Below are 17,560 nucleotides of genomic sequence, written 5' to 3'. Positions count from 1 at the left end.
TTCCTAAAGAAGGACAGTTTTAATTTATACAAACTTTGCAGGATCAAGCAAGGGGCTGGCAAGACATGGTCTCAGGGCTAACACCTTTACTGTTTTTCCTACAAAGAAGTGAAATCAGACTCCAGTCCATTACATTTACCTGTAACAAATTTAGGAGTAAAGATGTGTTCACACTCAAAAGAGGAACAAGGGCTCCCCATTTTCCCCTCCTGGGACTGCTCCTCTTGGCACAGCACTGTGATTTCCCCGGGTTGACACCACCATGTACACACAAAACTGCTGACACACACCCAGCTGACAAAGGGTGCTCGTGGTTCTGTGCTTGTCTTACCTGAGTGACTTGATTGTGCAGGGATGCACGGAGCCCTTCCCTTTGCTCATCCTGACCCTCAAGGCAAGTGAGTACCAGTGACAGGAAGGGCTGCTGGCTCAGCAGGGACGTGCTTTAGGAGAAGCAAACACAGCACTTCATTAGTGGAGTTATTTTGATACTTCCCATCCTGGCTCCCTTCCCTGTTTTGTCTACCCGCGTTCCCCTCCAGCGGCACTGCTGCATCTCTGCATTCTATTTCAGTCAGTTGAAGTCCTGGCAGAGGCACTCAGGAGCATTCAGGAAGGCAGAGCCCCAGCCAGCCCAGCTGCAGGAGCTGCCACTGAGATCCCCCAGCTCAGGGGGAGCCAGAGCTGCCCCACGCCTGAAGGCCTGACCCAGGAACACAGCAGGTTATCCCAAGGCTGCCCTGACTAACCAGGGATGTCGTTTTGGTGGAGATAAGGCAGATAAAGTTTCTAACCCATGCTCCTGCTCTGAAGCAGGTCCTAAGGAAATTTTCCCTAAAGGCTCTGATTAGAACAAGAGCTGCCCTGCTTGCTCTAAAATTCCAGAGCAGGTTATCCCAAGGCTGCCCTGACTAACCAGGGATGTCGTTTTGGTGGAGATAAGGCAGATAAAGTTTCTAATCCATGCTCCTGCTCTGAAGCATGTCCTAAGGAAATTTCCCCTGCTTGCTCTAAAATTCCACCATGGACTTAATTCAGTGGAATGTCTAGCATAACCCCAAGAAAGTACAAACACATTTCAGTCATCGTGGAAGAATATTTTACTGCAGGAAAATCAAAAACCATTAAGTAATTAAAATTCTCCTACATTTGGAGCTAGAGATAAGCTTAAGCTAAATTCCCAGCAGGAAGCAAGTGACATGACAATGGTGGGAGCTTAACAGCAAGGAAATCTCCTACAGCCACAGAAGGGAAGAGACAACAAGTGCTCTAACTGTTCCTTTAATTCCCCAACATTCCCCACCACCAGGCCCAAAGCAGTCCCTGGCAGGTGGGTCACAAAGCTGCCACATTCCTTGCTCTGAAACCAATGGCATTTCATCAGACCAAGCGACATCTGAACCCTCAGCAAAGCCCTCCACAGGACTGTTCAGCTCCCTGTGCAGGGGCTCCCAGTGCCATTCCTCCTTTGTGTCTGTCTGTCTCTCTCCTTTACAGATGGCCCCAAGTGCTGCCCTCTCTCCAGCTCCTCTCCTGCAGCTCTCACGACCCTACCTGGAACAGAGGGGGGCAGTTTTGCAGTCAGGGGGGCACCAGCCACACTCCTCACTCAGAGGAACTCGCAGCAGAACAAATTTACTTCAGCCAAAATATTTGAGCAGTTCTGTAGCAGGTTTTAGCTGTGACAAGACTGGGCTGCTTCAACACAGCAGTGATAAAATGCCTTTGGAGCCACCAGTGGGGACTGAGCAGCCACAATTTCTCATGTGCAGAAAGTTCAAGAATAGCAACTACATCTATTGTTACTCAAAAGTAAACAGAAGGAACCTCAGGTAACCATTTCTGTAATTCCTGGCTCAAGTGCAAAACAGTCGAGGCAATCTACACACAATTAAGCATCACGATGGCTAAAAGAATTAAAAGGTGATATAAAAATACTTTGGGAATGTCTTTTTTACATTCTGTCTTGTATTACTTGTGTCAGCATTCCCAAGAGAGTTTGGACAGAAGAGGCCTATACCAGAGCTAGAAGAGTTATTGTTTAGCTCAGGGGTTGCTGAAACACCTCCACTGTGGCCTTTGTGATGTTATCCAACAAGCTGCTCATTCCAGACACAGCCCCAGGCAGTCAAACACAAGTACACTAGCACTTTCGTGGCATGTTTGCTCATGGACTCTGTCAGCATTCAACATACTTTTTTTTTTTGCATTAAACATTTAAATCAGAATGTTTGGAAACCAATACTCACAGGGTTCTTCACTGTTTGAGCAGGAGCTGCAGCTCCAGCCAGGGCTGTCACAGAGTCCACTGGTCTAAGTCCTAGGGGAGAGTTCACATTACAAATGTTAACTGTTAGTATTATTAACATTAAAGTCAGCACTTTGCAGGTCTGAAGAAAATAAATAAATTTCATCCTTTAACACAGCATGTGCAGAAACCTCCTCTTACAAGCAATCATCACAACCACTGATCTTTCTAATAGTTAATGGCATGCCAAAAGGTCAGACCAGGGAGGAACAATGTGCAGTTCCACAGCTCTCAGCTGACACTGCTGCTCAGTACTCTGAACCAAGCAGCAGGGAACACACTGCTCTCAGATGCCCTTTCTCCAAGGGCTCTCTCTCCCTTGGATTTATTAACATTCTGTATCCAAGAGGTAAGTCTGACCAGTGGCCCCTCAGTCTCACTGCCAGCCCACACCTTTGCCCAGGAAGGACGAGAGGGAAGGAGCTGGCAGGGAGACAACACAAAGAGCAGAGTGGCACGAGGCCACCTGAACCCAAAGCCATCCCAGAAAGCTCTGACAAAACTGGAGCTGCCTCCTCAGCTCAGAACTGCAACAGCTACCATTTATCTGACGCTTTTCTCCAGCAAAGCCAGTAAAATTTTTGAATTACTAATGCAGGGTGCCAACGAGCTGAGCCAGTGCCAAACCAAAGGCAGCTCCTTGTTTGGGAAGTCACACTCACCATTCGTGGAGAGCTGCTCAGGGTGATGCTTTTGCAGCTTTTTTCCACAATGGCAGACAGCCAGGATTTGTGGCAAAAGACAGAAAACTCACCCTATTTCCCTTCTGTATTTGAGAGGGACTTGCCTGGGTTGAAATGTACTGGGACTCGGGGATGGGGGTCAGGGTCAACATCTGCAATAGCCACACTGCACTGGGGAAATCCCCAGGGAAATCTGCCTCTGACCCGGAGCCTGCCCTCCCCACGTGCTCCCTGCAGGACACAGCAGCTGCATTCCTCCCTCATTCTCAGGGTTTTCTTTCCCAGGAGCATTCCCCCAGAACTGAACTTGCACGGCTGTTTCCCACACAAACACTGGCACAGACACGTCACACAGCACTCTGCACACCCTTACCAAAAGCACCAAAATTGCCTGCAGGACTGCAAACACAGCCCCCACTTTGATGCTGTTGTGAGCAGCAGCCAAGAGGTGACAATCACGAGAAGAATGAATTCCAAAAAATAATTTCTCTGTGGCAAGAAGGGGAAATCTTGTAAAAAATGGGTATTTTTCACCAACTAACATTTTCTTTGTACAAAATCCTCCTCATCTAGAACAGCTACAGAAGCTCAAGAACTGAAGAAAGAACTGAATCTTCTGACATTGAAAGTGCAGCCTAACAGGTAAGTGATTAATTCAGCTGGGGTTTGTGGTTATGATGGATTAATATCAAAATAAGCTGTGGGCACTGAGATAGACAAAGGAGTTGGTTCACTGTGTCCATGTGACCTTAACCACAACGAGACACTGAAGTCTATGTTGGTTTTGACACCACAGATTTAGGAAATCACTTCACTTACCTCACCTGCATGACAAATGAGGCAAAATTAAATGATGTAAATGCTTGAAATCACACTTACTCTTCATTTCCATGTAAGGCTCCCAAACAGCACAGTGTGTGTCCCTGTCAGTGCCTCTGCCACTGCCCTTCTTAAACTGCCAGCTGCAGAGAATTTATAAGCTCCAGCAACTCCCTCTAGCTTTACCTGCACCCAAACCATTTCCCAAATAATTAAGATTATTGGTGTCGACTTCTCAGTAGTGAAACATCTGCAATTTTCAGCTTGCACTGTGGATACCTTCACTGAAAATATGCAGCCATCAAAGACCAGCCGTGGGCTCACTTTCTGCAGCAGGAGGATGAGGGAGCTGACAGCTCACCTGTTTGCTGGGGAAACAGGCACACCTGGGCTGTCCTGGAGAGGAACACTGGGCTGTGCTGGATAGGAACACTGGGCTCTGCTGGAGAACAGCACTGGGCTGTCCTGGAGAGGAACACTGGGCTGTGCTGGAGGGGCACACTGGGCTGTCCTGGAGGGGAACACTGGGATGTCCTGGAGAGGAACACTGGGCTGTCCTGGAGAGGAACACTGGGCTGTGCTGGAGAGGAACACTGGGCTGTCCTGGAGAGGAACACTGGGATGTCCTGGAGGGGCACACTGGGCTGTCCTGGAGAGGCACACTGGGCTGTCCTGGAGGGGTGCAGGAGAAGCTGCAGGAGAAGCTGCAGGAGAAGCTGCTGCTTCCCACAGGCTGCGGGAGGTGGGACATGGACACAAGGATCTGCCCAGGACCCCACGAGCCCCAGTGCCAGCCTGGAAATGCCCTTCCTCACAGCCCCGTTTCAGTGGAAATGCAATGATTTCAGCGACAGGAATTAGCATTGATGGCCCTGAGTGGTTAAAAACCCAGGAGAAGAGCAGGAAGGTTTTTGAGGAGCGAGGGCGTGGGCAGGGGCCGGGCTGCTGGCAGCAGCACAGGGAGCAGCCGTGCCCAGTGCCCCGAGCCTGGCAGGACCTGCTGGGCACCGGCACCGCCGCTGCCCGGCCCTCCTCGGCCAGCATCAAGGCTTTCGTGCCGGGCTTGGCCCTTGGAGCTTCCCTGCCGGCTGCCGGGAGGGAGGGCAGTGCCGAGGGAGGACAGCATCCTCCGGGGAGGAGCGCTGCCGGCGGCACACGGGCCGGGGAGGCGGGGCAGGACAGGTGACTCACCTGGGGGACAGCCACACACCTGTGGGGACAGTCACACACCTGTAGGGACAGCCACACACCTGCGGGGACAGCCACACACCTGGCAGGGACAGTCACACACCTGCGGGGACAGTCACACACCTGTGGGGACAGCCACTCACCTGGGGGACAGTCACACACCTGTAGGGACAGCCACACACCTGCGGGGACAGCCACACACCTGTGGGGACAGTCACCCACCTGCGGGGACAGTCACACACCTGTGGGGACAGTCACTCACCTGTGGGACAGTGACACACCTGCGGGGACAGCCACCCACCTGCGGGGACAGTGACACACCTGTGGGGACAACCACACCCCTGGCAGGGACAGTGACACACCTGTGGGGACAACCACACCCCTGGCAGGGACAGTGACACACCTGTGGGGACAACCACACCCCTGGCAGGGACAGTGACACACCTGTGGGGACAACCACACCCCTGGCAGGGACAGTGACACACCTGTGGGGACAACCACACCCCTGGCAGGGACAGTGACACACCTGTGGGGACAACCACACCCCTGGCAGGGACAGTGACACACCTGTGGGGACAACCACACCCCTGGCAGGGACAGTGACACACCTGTGGGGACAACCACACCCCTGGCAGGGACAGTGACACACCTGTGGGGACAACCACACACCTGGCAGGGACAGTGACACACCTGTGGGGACAGTCACACACCTGCGGGGACACTCACACACCTGCGGGGACAGTTACACACCTGTGGGGGCACTCACACACCTGTGGGGACAGCCACACACCTGCGGGGACACTCACACACCTGCGGGGACAGTTACACACCTGTGGGGACACTCACACACCTGTGGGGACACTCACACACCTGCGGGGACAGTCACCCACCTGCGTGGACACTCACACACCTGTGGGGACAGCCACACACCTGTGGGGACAGCCACACACCTGCGGGGACAGCCACACACCTGGCAGGGACAGTCACACACCTGTGGGGACAGCCACACACCTGCGGGGACACTCACACACCTGCGGGGACAGTCACACACCTGCGGGGACAGTCACACGCCTGGCAGGGACAGTCACACACCTGCAGGGACAGGTCACTCACCTGGCAGGACAAACACTGCAGGGTCTCGCGCAGCAGTGCACACACCCCTGCCACAAGCACTTTATAGAATAAACAGTACAACATTTACACATAAGCACTTGTCCCTTTTGTACCTTTTCTTGCACTTCCCAAACGTTTTTATGGCAAATACTGACAGCTCTTATCTGAATCTCAACAAATACCGATTTCAAATACTAAAATTCTAGACTAAAAAACATAAACCTTATAAAAGCTTCAGGAAATTTTATCTTTCAATAAAACCAGGTAACACTGAGACTCCTCTCCCAGCCTCAGGGACAGAGGGGTGTGAGGCACCCAGCTTTAGGGACAGAGGGGTGTGAGGCACCCAGCTTTAGGGACAGAGGGGTGTGAGGCACCCAGGCTCAGGGACAGAGGGGTGTGAGGCACCCAGCTTTAGGGACAGAGGGGTGTGAGGCACCCAGCAGCATGGACAGGGGTGTGAGGCACCCTCCCCAGCTCCATGCCACTGTGACAGGTCACTGCAGGACCCTTCCCCCTGCCCGTCCAGCACTGCCATCAGGAGGGAGACAAGCCACAAAATCCATTGGCATTAAAGAGTTTTACTTCAGAGATGCCATACGGTGTAATGTGGGATTTGGGGCATGATTCAGGGTTATGTAACAGCTTAAGAAACAGCAGAGTTGACTCAGCCCAGTGCAAGTTATGTTCTCTCTACTCTAGAGTGAAACTCGTTTGGCTGCATTTAGATGTTCCCTTTTGTGCTCTTACAACACTGCTTCCCCTCAGCTGCTCTGCCCTGCCAAGGATGCCCCACACTCCAGAGAATCACAGACTGGTTTGGGTTGACAGACTGGTAAATCCCACCCAGTGCCACCCCTGCCCTGGCAGGGACACCTTCCCCTGTGCCAGGTGCTCCAGCCCCAGTGTCCAGCCTGGCCTTGGGCACTGCCAGGGATCCAGGGGCAGCCCCAGCTGCTCTGGGCACCCTGTGCCAGGGCCTGCCCACCCTCACAGGGAAGAATTTCTCCCTCATATCCCAATGTAAACCTAGTCTCTGCCAGTTTAAAGCCATTCCCCCAATAAAAACTCATATTACTTTTAAAAACCAGATTTTTCGAAAACCTATGTAGACTTAATCCATAAATTACACATTTAATAAACAAAACGCCCATCGTAACAGTAGGCAAGGACCTAATGCAGAACCTGCCCTCATTTCCAGACTCCAAACAGGCAAAGGCTGTCCTGAGCTGTTCAGCCTGGAACAGCACAGCTGCTGATACCAAACTGCTCCTGTCTGACAGCAAGTGCCTGCTGCTCCTCCCTCCCTTCTGAGAACCTGCACAGACTCATTCAACAGAGTAACTCAGAGTGCTTTACACATTTCCAGCACAGGGATGAAAGTGGCAGCGACGGCAAAGGCAAGGCACGGACAAGCAGGCGGCAGGGATGCCTGCAGAGCCCAGCAGGGTCACTGCCCAGCCCGCTGCCCTGCAGAGCCCAGCAGGGCTCCCTCGGCACCAGGACCTTGCCCAGCACCCAGGAGTTAATGCTGGGGGCTGAGGGCTCTCCAGGAAATCCAGCATGAGCTCCGGGTCCTGCTGCAGGCTGGAGTTTGGGGGCTGGATGTGGCTGCAGATCTTCTGCTGCACCTTGGAATGGGCACTGCTGGGGACCAGAACCTGAGCTGCTGCAAATGCACAGGGCAGGAAAGCTGCTGCATGGCAAACCTGCCTGGTTAGCACTTCACACACATGGCCAAGCCCTGCCTGGTTAGCACTTCATACATGCCCAAACCCTGGCTGGTTAGCACTTCACACACATGCCCAAACCCTGCCTGGTTAGCACTTCACACATGGCCAAACCCTGCCTGGTTAGCACTTCACACATGGCCAAACCCTGCCTGGTTAGCACTTCACACATGGCCAAACCCTGCCTGGTTAGCACTTCACACATGGCCAAACCCTGCCTGGTTAGCACTTCACACATGGCCAAACCCTGCCTGGTTAGCACTTCACACATGGCCAAACCCTGCCTGGTTAGCACTTCACACATGGCCAAACCCTGCCTGGTTAGCACTTCACACATGGCCAAACCCTGCCTGGTTAGCACTTCACACACATGCCTAAACCCTGCCTGGTTAGCACTTCTCACCCATGCCCAAACCCTGACTGGTTAGCACTTCACACATTCCCAAACCCTGACTGGTTAACACTTCTCACACATGCCCAAACCCTGCCTGGTTAGCACTTCTCACACATTCCCAAACCCTGGCTGGTTAACACTTCTCACACATACCCAAACCCTGGCTGGTTAGCACTTCACAAACATGCCCAAACCCTGGCTGGTTAGCACTTCACACACATGCCCAAACCCTGCCTGGTTAGCACTTCTCACACATGCCCAAACCCTGCCTGGTTAGCACTTCACAAACATGCCCAAACCCTGGCTGGTTAGCACTTCTCACACATTTTCAAGCTCATTTTGGATAAGCAGCATCTACCAGATAATAAGGCTGATACACCTAGTTCGTTCAAGTTTTCCTGCAAACAAAGCCTTGAACTTCCAAATCACTTCTTGGACACCTCTAGGACTGAAATTGTGAGCAGCTGGGTAAGGCTCCTCAGCCTGCTCCCCAGCACCTTCCTGGGACATCAGGTGTCCCTACAGGCACACAGCCTCACTTCCCAGCACTGACAGCCCCTCCTGTGTCATGACCCAGGGAGCTGCACCGGGGCAGAGGGAATTCATTAAGGAGAAATGAGAAAATTTATCCAAATTAAAAGCTATATTTGATAATAACATGACTTAACAGACAGGGTCTGGAAATCAGTAAATAGAGAAAATACACTTAAAACTCATATTTTGACATTAATGATTACACAAATAGGCAAGAACGGTCCCAGGCCAGGAACACCAATATGTGAAGTGGAGAAAAATAGGTGTTAGTGAGAAATGCAAATTTCACACCCAAAATACCCCAAGGAGCGTTTGTCTCCAGCACAAAGTTTTATGTCACAGGGACAAAGGTCACTAATTAGCCCAACTGGGAAGAGTTCCTCATTACTGAAAAGAATCTATGAATTGAAGTTAACTTAAAACATCTCCTGCAGCCCTGGGACCCCCGTCACTGCCAGCCCTTGCCTGCTGCTCCACACCCTGATACCCCAGGGCAGGAGGACGAGGTCATTAGCAGGGTAATTAATTACAAGGACAGTGCCTGATGTCAACCCTCTGCTCTTCAGCCAGTGCAACAGCACAGACAGAAATCCAGTGAGTGTTCCACTCTGAGACACACTTGCACCAGAAGCAATACTGAAGGAGTGGTCAGCAGAGAGAATCTTTTTAAAAAGTGAAAGAATTCTTTTAAAAGAGGAAGTTTAGGGAAGATAAGTAACTGTTCCAGGCACACCAAACCAAACACACCCCTCCCTCACTGACACCCGCTCAGAAGACACTGCAGAGGAGAGCAGGGCACCGCAATCCACAGAGGGTGAGTCTCTAAATGTGAGCATTTGTGAATTGTAATTTATTATTGCCTCACACTGACTGAGGCCCTGACTGAGAGAAACAGCTGGGCTTACAGCAGGCTAGAAAGGAGCTGAAAATGTTACTGTCAACATGCACGGGGGCTGGGTGCTTTGAAAGGAGACCAAGAAGCTGTTTGAAAATGTATACATAAATTTTAGTAACAGTTTTCAGGAATTTCTAACTCCACTTGATTAAAAAAAGGTCCTTCCAAACAAGTTCTGTGTATCATATCTTTAACAAATTCTTTAATGTCTTGTATCATTACTACACCCTTTCTGACTTGTTATTGTAGATCAACATTAACAAAACTTATTTTTGTTGTGTTACTGAGGTTTAGCTTGTAAGCAGAAGAAATTAACATAGAGCTCAGACACTTGTGCAGTTCTATATTTCCTATTTCTTTTTCCTGGTGTTTCTGATTAAACCCTACTGCCGCCAGGTGTCTGTAAGCCTATTAAAATATTATTACTGAGAAATACTTTCCTGCTCCCTATGAAATGGAACCACAAACCTGAACTCTGCAGACCCCAACTAGGGACACAAACCAGGAGGGGAAACGGCAACTGGGGCAGCTTGTGAGCATCACAATACGTGGATTTGCATCTGAAAGGTTTCCATTCCTCCTTTACAAAGTCAAAGCCAAAAATATGCCATACGGGAACCTAATTCTTTTTTAACTTAAAAACCAAGGAACCGAACACCCACGCATAAAGCTTCACAAACTCAAACAGGTTAGTGCCTCTCCCCGCACCAAAGGAGGCCCTTAGAGAGCAGTGCAGCAGCTGCAGCTCTTCCAGCCAGCGCTGCCTGCGCTGCAGCCGAGCTGCCCCAGCACCGAGCCAGGCGCGCCCAGCCCGCGGGGGCAGCGCGGTGAGGGGCGCGATGCCGGGGCTCGGCTGCACCGAGAGGGTCCCGGGCTGCGGGCAGAGCAGCCCCCGAGCACAGCCCCGGAGAGCGAACATCCTCAGGGACCGAACATCCCTCGGGGACCGAACAGCCCCCGGGACCGCACAGCTCCCAGAGACAGAACATACCCCGGGGACCGAACATCCTCAGAGACCGCACAGCGCCAGAAACAGAACATCCTCCAGGGACCGAACAGCCCCCGGGACCGCACAGCCCCAGAGACAGAACATACCCCGGGGACCGAACATCTCAGAGACCGCACGCCAGAAACAGAACATCCTCCAGGGACCGAACAGCCCCCGGGACCGCACAGCCCCAGAGACAGAACATACCCCGGGGACCGAACATCTCAGAGACCGCACAGCGCCAGAAACAGAACATCCTCCAGGCACCGAACAGCCCCCGGGGGACCAAACATCCTCAGAGACCGCACAGCCCCCGGGACCGCACAGCCCCAGAGACAGAACATCCTCCAGGGACCGAACAGCCCCCGGGACCGCACATCCTCCGGGCACCGAACATACCCCGGGGACCGAACATCCTCAGGACCGGCACAGCCCCAGAGACAGAACATACCCTGGGGGACCGAACATCCTCAGAGACTGCACAGCCCCCGGAACCGCACAGCCCCAGAAACAGAACATCCTCCAGGACTGCACAGCCCCCGGGACCGCACAGCTCCAGAGACCGAACATCGCCAGAGACAGAACATCCTCCAGGACCGCACAGACCCCGGGGACTGAACATCCCCCGGACACCGCACCTACTCAGGGATCGCACATCCCCCGGGCACCGCACATCCCCCGGGTACCGACGGGCACCGAACACCCCCCAGGGACCGCACAGCGCCAGAGACAGAACATCCTCCAGGACCGCACAGATCCCGGGTACCGAACATCCCCCGGACACCGCACCTACTCAGGGATCGCACATCCCCCGGGCACCGCACATCCCCCGGGCACCGCACATCTCCCAGACACCGCACATCCTCCGGGCACCGCACCTACTCGGGGATCGCACATCCCCCGGGCACCGCACATCCCCCGGGCACGGGCAGAGCAGCTGCAGCAGTGAAGCGAAGGCTGCAAAGGCCGCGGCGTTTCCACGGGATGCAAAGCAAAGGGAAACCGCAGCAGCGCGCACCAGCCTGTGGGCGGGGTGACAGCAATTCCTTCAGCACCCACCTGAACAGGTCTCCAAACGAGCTCCTCAGGCGGCTGCTGGGCACCTACAGGTTGTACAGGTAAGCTAAAACATCCTTCTGGAGAGGAACCCCCAGAGGGACTCCCAGCGTGCTCACCGCCCCACACAACCTGCAAACAAAAGCATCCCGAGTTTGTCCCGATGCACCCCAGAATCGTGTCCCAAACTGTCACAGATCCCACCGACCCCTCTGTCAGCTGGGGAAGGTGACAGCCCCGGCCTCACAGCTGGTGCCCCCTGTGGCAGAGGCCCCCAGGGAGCCAGAGGGGGCCAGGGGCAGGAGATGGGGATGCACACCCCATCCTCCAGGACCGCACAGACCCCGGGGACTGAACATCCCCCGGACACCGCACCTACTCAGGGATCGCACATCCCCCGGGCACCGCACATCCCCCGGTCTCCGCACATCTCCCAGACACCGCACATCCTCCGGGCACCGCACCTACTCGGGGATCGCACATCCCCCGGGCACCGCACATCCCCCGGGCACCGAACATCCCCCGGGCACCGCACATCCCCCGGGCACGGGCAGAGCAGCTGCAGCAGTGAAGCGAAGGCTGCAAAGGCCGCGGCGTTTCCACGGGATGCAAAGCAAAGGGAAACCGCAGCAGCGCGCACCAGCCTGTGGGCGGGGTGACAGCAATTCCTTCAGCACCCACCCGAACAGGTCTCCAAACGAGCTCCTCAGGCGGCTGCAGGGCACCTACAGGTTGTACAGGTAAGCTAAAACATCCTTCTGGAGAGGAACCCCCAGAGGGACTCACAGCGTGCTCACCGCCCCACACAACCTGCAAACAAAAGCACCCCGAGTTTGTCCCGATGCACCAGAGAACCAAACTGTCACAGATCCCACCGACCCCTCTGTCAGCTGGGGAAGGTGACAGCCCCGGCCTCACAGCTGGTGCCACCTGTGGCAGAGGCCCCCAGGGAGCCAGAGGGGGCCAGGGGCAGGAGATGGGGATGCACACCCCCTCGCTGGCCAGGGCTACAACGGGGGGGACCCAGCAGCCCTGGCAGTGGCCACGGGCTGTGAGACAAACCATCCTCCCCATGACCCTGAGCTCACCTGCAGCACTGCCACACCTGTACTGAACCCAGGGGCTGAAGAGAGAGCAAACCCCCTCTCCGGAAAGGCACAGCTGCCAGCAGCCCTCGGAGGAGCTGTGCAGCTGCTCGGAGCTGGGCAGGAGCAGGAGGAGGAGGAGGAGGAGGAGGAGGAGGAGGAGGCCACCTTGCTGACACCCAGCCCGTGGTGCAGCTCGGCCTCCAGCAGGCTCCGCTCCCTCAGCAGCTGAGAACACACACCAACAATGAACTGAAAGTAGTGCCAAGTATAGCACCTAAAACAGGAGCAATAACAACCCCCAAAACACACTATGGATAAACTGTGTGGCAAACAAAAATGCAATTCACTAGAAAACAAGGAGAAGAGGCAGCCAAATAAATGGTTAAAGTAGAAAAACCACAAAGTAGTGCCAAGTATAGCACCTAAAACAGGAGCAGTAACAACCCCCAAAACACACTACGGATAAACTGTGTGGCAAACAAAATTCACTAGAAAACAAGGAGAAGAGGGAGCCAAATAAATGGTTAAAGTGGAAAAACCAACCCTCAGAGCTACTCCTCAGAAATCCACGGCATTGCAGGCAGTCAGATGTGTTAGTGAGTAATATCATGGTTTGGTCCAAAACAGCAAAGCCCATCCTAACATCCTTTGTGCTAAAATAATCTAGGATTTTATTAATTTTGAAAGATTTAAAAAGAAAATGCATGTATTGATTCCCCACAGCTATCACAGTACCAGAGAAAGGAGAAGTGCCTGGCATTCTGTTTCAGAGGACAGGAAGCTGAAACAGACACAAGCACATGGCACCAAATCTGGGGAATTTGCAGTCCAGACCTTGGGGTTTTTCGTAGAAAATGTACTGCAGCTTTGTCCTGACGTGACTCCTTCGATTGAGCTCTGCTCACCTGTTCTGCAAAGTCTGCAGCCCATTGCTGCTCAGTGCTGGCTCCACGAGATCCAAGAGGAGCCAAGGGCAGGTGGTGTGACATTCCTGAGGCAAAGCTGGGCATCTGCTCGAGGACATTCCTGGAGGTCTAGGAACAGGAATGCCAGAAGTCAGAGGTGACCGAGGGCCCCTCAGGTACAGCAGCACCCCGAGGGTCACCGTTTGCCACACTACCTGAGATGGCACCTGCTGTTCAGCAAAGTAGGACAACTGCTGCAGTTTTGTGAGCTGGTCTCCTCTGGTTTGGTCTTCCTGGCCTTCTGTCCTTCACCCTCAACTGAACAGATATAAATGGTTACCTCAGTAATTATATATTTCATGGGGCCCTAGCAGGTTTCCATTGTTACTGATTTAAAAGACAATAAAAACCTTAGTGTACTCATGACTAGACAAACCCTCCTTGCTCCATAATAGTTTTCCATCATAATTGGGACAGACCAGAGCATGAAATGCTGTCAGAGCTACCGTGAGGTTATTCCAGAGCAAAGAGGTGACAGTCCAGAAGAGCTGCAAGTGCCACCAGGAGGGTAAGGGACATGGATCACTCACATTCCAGGCTTCAGCCCGCACACACTGTTTGCAGCCAGGTGCTTCAATGGAAAACTGGGATTTGTGGCAGCTGCTGGTCATCCCCAGGCACCATGGGGCAGGGCAGCAGCTCAGCCCTCTCCCCGTGACTGCCAGGAGGAGAAAACCAAATTCTGGGATGGATCAACACTTTGCAGCAGATCAGTAAACAGAAGACAGAGGGTTAGAAACTGACACCTACTACATACAAATCCATTGAAAACAAGATGCAGCTCCTAAAGTGGTGTCTTGCACATCCCAAAGAAATTGAAATGTGTAGTTTATTTCATTTTAACTGTTGTTTATTTCATTGTAACTGTTTATATTCAGTCTTTCAATTACATGTATATATCATGTAATGTTGACTTACTGTATGTAGCTTAAAACCTGAAGCACTGCCCTACAAGTCACACAAGGAAGAAATATTTCCTTAAATAATATTCCCCAAAGTAACAAATCACTACTTCTTTCAAGTGCTTTAAAAGTTTTAAGGAACAAGGCTGTGTACAGAAATAGCATTCAGGACTCACAAGGCCAAAAGGGGCAGAGAGGAACGCAGCTCCGTGCTCAGAAAACTTGCACAATCTGACAAATTCCCGCTCCCTTTATAAATAGTGCCTCTGGGAGTCAGTCAAAGGCAGGAAGCAATCTGCTAAATATTTGTTTAAATTTCATTTCTCTCTCTTTTCTACAGAAAACAGAAGCAGAAGCGCGCGGTGCATCATCTGGAATCGGGAGCCGTCTCTGGCCGCCCAGAGCCAGAGGCAGCTCTCAGCCCCAGGCCTGGCACCTCAGCTGCTTGTCCTGCCTCTGCCCGCTCCCAGGGCCACGCTGAAGGGCTGCAGGGCTGCCAAGGACCCCCTCGCTGAGAGCAGCCCTGCCAGCAGCTCCGGCTCCTCCCGGCCTGGGGGCACAGCCTGCCCAGCTCTGCCCACGGAGCTGCCAGAGCAACCCGCTCCGTTCTTCAAAGAAAAACACAGCTTTCAAAGAAAAAGCTGGTTTTTCCTACTTCCTAGGAAGAAATTAAACTTTGTCAGGGATTTGGGCGTCAGCTGGGAGCACATCAATTCCCCGGAGTGCCTGTTTTACACAGGCAGAGGCCAGACACAGAAACAGGCACAGAGGCAGCTGCACACCACACACCTGAGAGCTGCCCACCAGCAGAGTGCATTTGTTCACAACACAACAACTCAAAGCTGACTGAAAAGGCTGAAGCCTCATAAAAGATAAAACTCTCAATTTCTTTTTTTTTTTTTTTCCTGTTTTTTTTTTCTCCAGGCAGAAGTTTTTTTTTTTTCCTGTTTTTTTTTTTTTTTTTCTCCAGGCAGAACAAATAACCACAATGCAAATGAAAGCCACAACCCACTTCAGCTCCTTCAGGAATGACAGCAACTGCACCAGCGACAGCAGGATCAGCCAAGTCATCTTCCCCTTACTCTACACATTTCTGTTCCTGGTGGGGACCACGATGAATGGCCTGGCAATGTGGGTCTTCTTTAAAATATCCAGTAAATCCAATTTCATCATCTTCCTCAAGAACACTGTGATCTCTGACTTCCTCATGATCTTGACTTTTCCATTTAAAATCCTCAGTGATGCAAAGCTGGTGTCCTGGGTGTTGCGGGGGTTTGTGTGCCAGGTCACCCAGGTAGTGTTTTACTTCACCATGTACATCAGCATCCTCTTTCTTGGTCTGATAACTATTGATCGTTACCAGAAGGCCACTTCCCCATTCAGAACATCAACTCCACGCAGCCTTTTAGCTGCCAAGATCCTGTCCACAGCAATCTGGGTATCAATGTTTGCTCTCTCGCTACCCAACATGATCTTAAATAATAAGAAGAAAACACCCAAGAACGTGAGGAAGTGTGCTCTCCTGAAATCAGAGTTTGGCTTAATCTGGCATGAAATTGTAAACTACATTTGTCAGCTCATCTTCTGGGTGAGCCTAGCAGTCATAGTGGTATGTTACATCCTCATCAGCAGGGAACTGTACAAATCCTACAAAAGGACACGATGCACAGGGAAGGCATCTAAAAAGACTGTCAATTTCAAGGTTTTCATAATAATCGCTGTGTTCTTTATTTGCTTTGTGCCATTCCACTTCACCAGAATCCCCTACACCTTGAGCCAAACGAGAGACGTGTTTGACTGCTCTGCTCGGAACACGCTGTTCTACCTGAAGGAGACCACGCTGTGGCTGACGTCCCTCAACGCCTGCCTGGATCCCTTCATATACTTTTTCCTTTGCAAATCATTTAGGAAGTCCTTGCTGGACATGCTGTGCAAGCACAGGGCAGGGGCAGGGCTGGGGGCACAGATGAAGGGGCAGAACGAGGGGGATGACACTGACGAGACGCCGCTCTAGCTCTCAGGCTGCACGCCCCTTCCTGGCCACAGACGCTCACCGAGGGTGGCAGGAGCACAAATCCATCAGGAGCACCCAGAACTCCACCCATTTCTCTAGAAACAGCCCTGCAGATGGAAGCACGAGCCCCCTGGAGCCACCACCACTCCTGCAAAAATAGAGAGCTACATACCAGAGGAGCCCCCCGGCGCCAGCCCCCAGCCTTGCCAAACCAGGAGCTCCCAGACCCCAACGCCTGTCAGGACTGCTGGGAACAAGTCTGAACTCAAAGGTGGAACTGTGAGGAAAAACTTAGAACCATGAAATGCTACAGATGACACCATGAACTGTAAAGATTTTGCAAAAATAGCTAAACTTGGGCCAGAGTAAAGTTCACGACAACACAAGACCTGAGAAATGCAGATAAAATCCACAGTAGATGTGATTTTTCAATACAGGGGGTTGTCACCTTGTATGCAACTGGCAGAAAAACAGAAACTTAGAGACAGCCATTTGGGCAGATTTTTGGTAACAGAATAACACTGCTTATCTCATTCTATGCTTGCAGTTCCTAATCCATTCACCAATAATTAATAGTTGTATTTCAGAGGAAATTATTTCATAATCAGGCTTATCTTGATATTACTAAATCCCCAAATCCTTCCCCTTACTACATAAATAAACAAAACTGTATGTTTTCACAGAGAACTTTATATCAGAAAACACAAAAACACTTGATTTACATCATACTGAGATCCTGGGGAAAGACAGGCTCATGGTAACTCCTTTACTGATAATTAAGGGCAGCTTTTTCCACTATACAAAATACTCAACCACTTCCCTTTTAGCACTTGGAAAAATCGAAAAAAATCAGGGAAGTATTTTCAAGTACATGACATTTTGA

General features: G+C 51.9%; 1 protein-coding gene and 1 long non-coding RNA gene across 3 annotated transcripts; one reads left to right on the top strand and one right to left on the bottom strand.

The window, feature by feature from the left end:
* Positions 1-326: 326 nt before the first annotated feature.
* On the bottom strand, positions 327-12,892 carry LOC121336687. Its single transcript, XR_005952803.1, has 3 exons — positions 12,797-12,892; positions 2,250-2,320; positions 327-443 (listed from the first exon to the last, which is right to left on the bottom strand). It is a non-coding gene; the product is annotated as an uncharacterized LOC121336687 (long non-coding RNA).
* Positions 9,275-17,332, top strand: P2RY12 (purinergic receptor P2Y12). 2 transcript variants are annotated; one of them, XM_041406050.1, is made up of 2 exons: positions 9,275-9,583; positions 15,634-17,332. In XM_041406050.1, exon 2 carries the CDS (start codon positions 15,652-15,654, stop codon positions 16,675-16,677), a length of 1,026 nt encoding a protein of 341 aa, XP_041261984.1. In that variant the 5' UTR covers positions 9,275-9,583; positions 15,634-15,651; the 3' UTR covers positions 16,678-17,332. The 2 variants fall into 2 exon arrangements, with proteins under 2 accessions (XP_041261984.1, XP_041261985.1); XM_041406051.1 differs by lacking the exon at positions 9,275-9,583 and adding an exon at positions 11,751-11,770.
* The last annotated feature ends 228 nt before the right edge of the window (positions 17,333-17,560 follow it).

This window comes from Onychostruthus taczanowskii, unplaced genomic scaffold (assembly GCF_017590055.1).
Source record: "Onychostruthus taczanowskii isolate IOZ18803 unplaced genomic scaffold, ASM1759005v1 scaffold24, whole genome shotgun sequence".
Lineage (NCBI taxonomy): Eukaryota > Metazoa > Chordata > Aves > Passeriformes > Passeridae > Onychostruthus > Onychostruthus taczanowskii.
This window is presented reverse-complemented; position numbering and strand designations above follow the sequence as displayed.

Excerpts from the sequence above, each read along its gene's own strand:
- P2RY12 (XM_041406050.1), top strand. The coding sequence starts at position 15,652 with ATGCAAATGAAAGCCACAACCCACTTCAGCTCCTTCAGGAATGACAGC.